We start from the raw sequence: 1961 nt of genomic DNA, 5'->3' as shown, positions 1-1961 counted from the left end.
AATAACTCTTTGTTTTCATATGTAATAAATACAGTTATTTACATGAAACAATAAATATCAAAACATCTTCATCGCTTTGCCTTCATGTCAGGGAAAATCACGTCACATCCAGAAGTTTCTCAGCTTTTTATTGGTCGCTGCTGAACACCCGCTCCTCCTCTCACACCCGCTCCTCCTCTCACACCTGCTCCTCCTCTCACACCTGCTCCTCCTCTCACACCTGCTCCTCCTCTCACACCTGCTCCTCCTCTCACACCTGCTCCTCCTTGTTGATGATGTTCTTCAGGAGCGTCACCAGCGGCTTCTGGCGCCCCTCCTCCCAGCTCTTCATGAACCCTCCGTAGCGTTTCCCGGCCGGCGGGCCCCCCCAGCGGAAATGCTTCATCTTGTATGAACCGTCCTTCTTCTCCTGCAGGCCCCCCAGGAGCCGCTGGTGCTCCTCCGACGCCTCCTCCATCACCTCCTGCTCCTCGGCTGCTGCCAGCAGCTCATTGGCCAGCTCCCTCCTCCTCATCTCTCCGGGGAACACCTCGGTGGACTCCCCCTGGACGCCGTTGGAGGTGTAGACCTTGACCGGGCGGCGCTTCCGGCCCACAGGCTTCCCCCAGCGGAAATGCTCCATGGAGTAGGAGCGCTTGGCCTGGGGGGAGGAGGAGGGGAAGGGGGAGAGCTCTGAGGGGGGAGGCGGGGGAGGCAGGAGGTGGGCTTCCCCTGGGATGAGGGGGGTCTCAGCGGTGAGGTCAGAGTGACAGGCGTGGATGCACTCCTGAAAGATTAGATCAACTGGATTAATGTTTATTTCACCTTTAATCTGATTAAATTAATTAATATCAGAGATTAAGGTTGTAATCTAAGATGGCCGCTCCTTTACCATCATGCCGCTCTCAGAGTTCAGGTCCTGGCAGCTCGGATGCTCCCAGCATTGGCTAACAGCTCCTGTGGCCCCGCCCACAATCACCACAGCCACCAATAGCCACACAGGACACATGATCCTGTCAACCAATCAGAAACGAGGACAAAAAAACTCACATTAAACCTTTTTCTGGACTTTTCTTTAGACGCAAAGTTAATCCAATTATCAACATAAATAATCTGATTCTAATCTGTTATTAATCTGCAGCCATGAATCAAATAAATCAAACTTTGAAGCTAATTTACAGTTATAGTAAAAAGTTTAACTGAAGTGGATCAAATCTCTCCTGATTGGAGTAAATAGGAACCTTTTCTAAAGTGGCCTAGTTAAAGTCCAGATTAGAAAAGGAAGCTAAAGATCAGGATTACGGTTCAGAACACTGCAGAAATCAGCAGAGCTGATATAAAAACATAGAAATAATTATCAGTTGAATCAGAAATGTTCTGCTGCTCTAATAGAAGCAGGAATAAAAGCTCCTGTGATTCTCACCAGCGTTTGTTTCTTCTCCTCTTATTGCTGCTGCTGTTCTTCTGGTTCTGGATGAAGACGTCTTGGTCGCTCTTCGTCTCTTCTGCGGCTTCCAGCAGCTCCTGGACTTTTATACGTTGCCATCAAGGACACACACAGAGCGGGCATAACGTCAGCGCCGCGATTCATTCATGTTGGTCAAACACACCCAGCTGCTCCGATCAATGGACATCTTCCTCCCTCCTCTTCCTCCGACCACAGAGGAAAAACAACGTTCAGTCTCAGTCTGCACTCGACCTTTTTAATTGTTTTTTATTATTTCAGATGAATGCTTCTCCATCCTCGGGGCTTAGCAGGAGGAGCAGCGTGTTAATCTCTGCTCAGGTTCCAGGTCTGGCAGATTAACGCCCAGGTGACATGCGGTCACAGACGGGGTCCGAAGCGGCGGTTCTGGGTGTTGGGTTGCCGAGCCCAGCAGCTGCTGCAGACTCCTTCTATTGTCACCAAAGCCGGTTCTGCTCAGGTTGATCCCCGTGGAGAATGAGACTCATTTTCCAGGTTTGAGGTCATCAGGTTCTCC

General features: G+C 50.1%; 1 protein-coding gene across 2 annotated transcripts; it reads right to left on the bottom strand.

The window, feature by feature from the left end:
• Positions 1-1765, bottom strand: LOC107096024 (pro-opiomelanocortin-like). Of its 2 annotated transcripts, XM_015392477.1 has the most exons (4): positions 1403-1765; positions 872-992; positions 203-766; positions 1-148 (listed from the first exon to the last, which is right to left on the bottom strand). In XM_015392477.1, exons 2-3 carry the CDS (start codon positions 986-988, stop codon positions 251-253), a joined length of 633 nt encoding a protein of 210 aa, XP_015247963.1. In that variant the 5' UTR covers positions 989-992; positions 1403-1765; the 3' UTR covers positions 1-148; positions 203-250. The 2 variants fall into 2 exon arrangements, with proteins under 2 accessions (XP_015247963.1, XP_015247962.1); XM_015392476.1 differs by having other exon boundaries at positions 1-766; positions 1403-1764.
• Positions 1766-1961: the final 196 nt, after the last annotated feature.

Source organism: Cyprinodon variegatus, unplaced genomic scaffold (assembly GCF_000732505.1).
Source record: "Cyprinodon variegatus isolate N-32 unplaced genomic scaffold, C_variegatus-1.0 Scaffold592, whole genome shotgun sequence".
In the NCBI taxonomy this organism is placed as follows: Eukaryota; Metazoa; Chordata; class Actinopteri; order Cyprinodontiformes; family Cyprinodontidae; genus Cyprinodon; species Cyprinodon variegatus.
This window is presented reverse-complemented; position numbering and strand designations above follow the sequence as displayed.

Bases quoted from the DNA above. Each gene is read 5' to 3' on its own strand.
- LOC107096024 (XM_015392477.1), bottom strand. From the start codon at position 988: ATGTGTCCTGTGTGGCTATTGGTGGCTGTGGTGATTGTGGGCGGGGCC. The intron at 767-871 runs GTAAAGGAGCGG...CTAATCTTTCAG, and splicing joins ACTCTGAGAGCGGCATGATG to GAGTGCATCCACGCCTGTCA.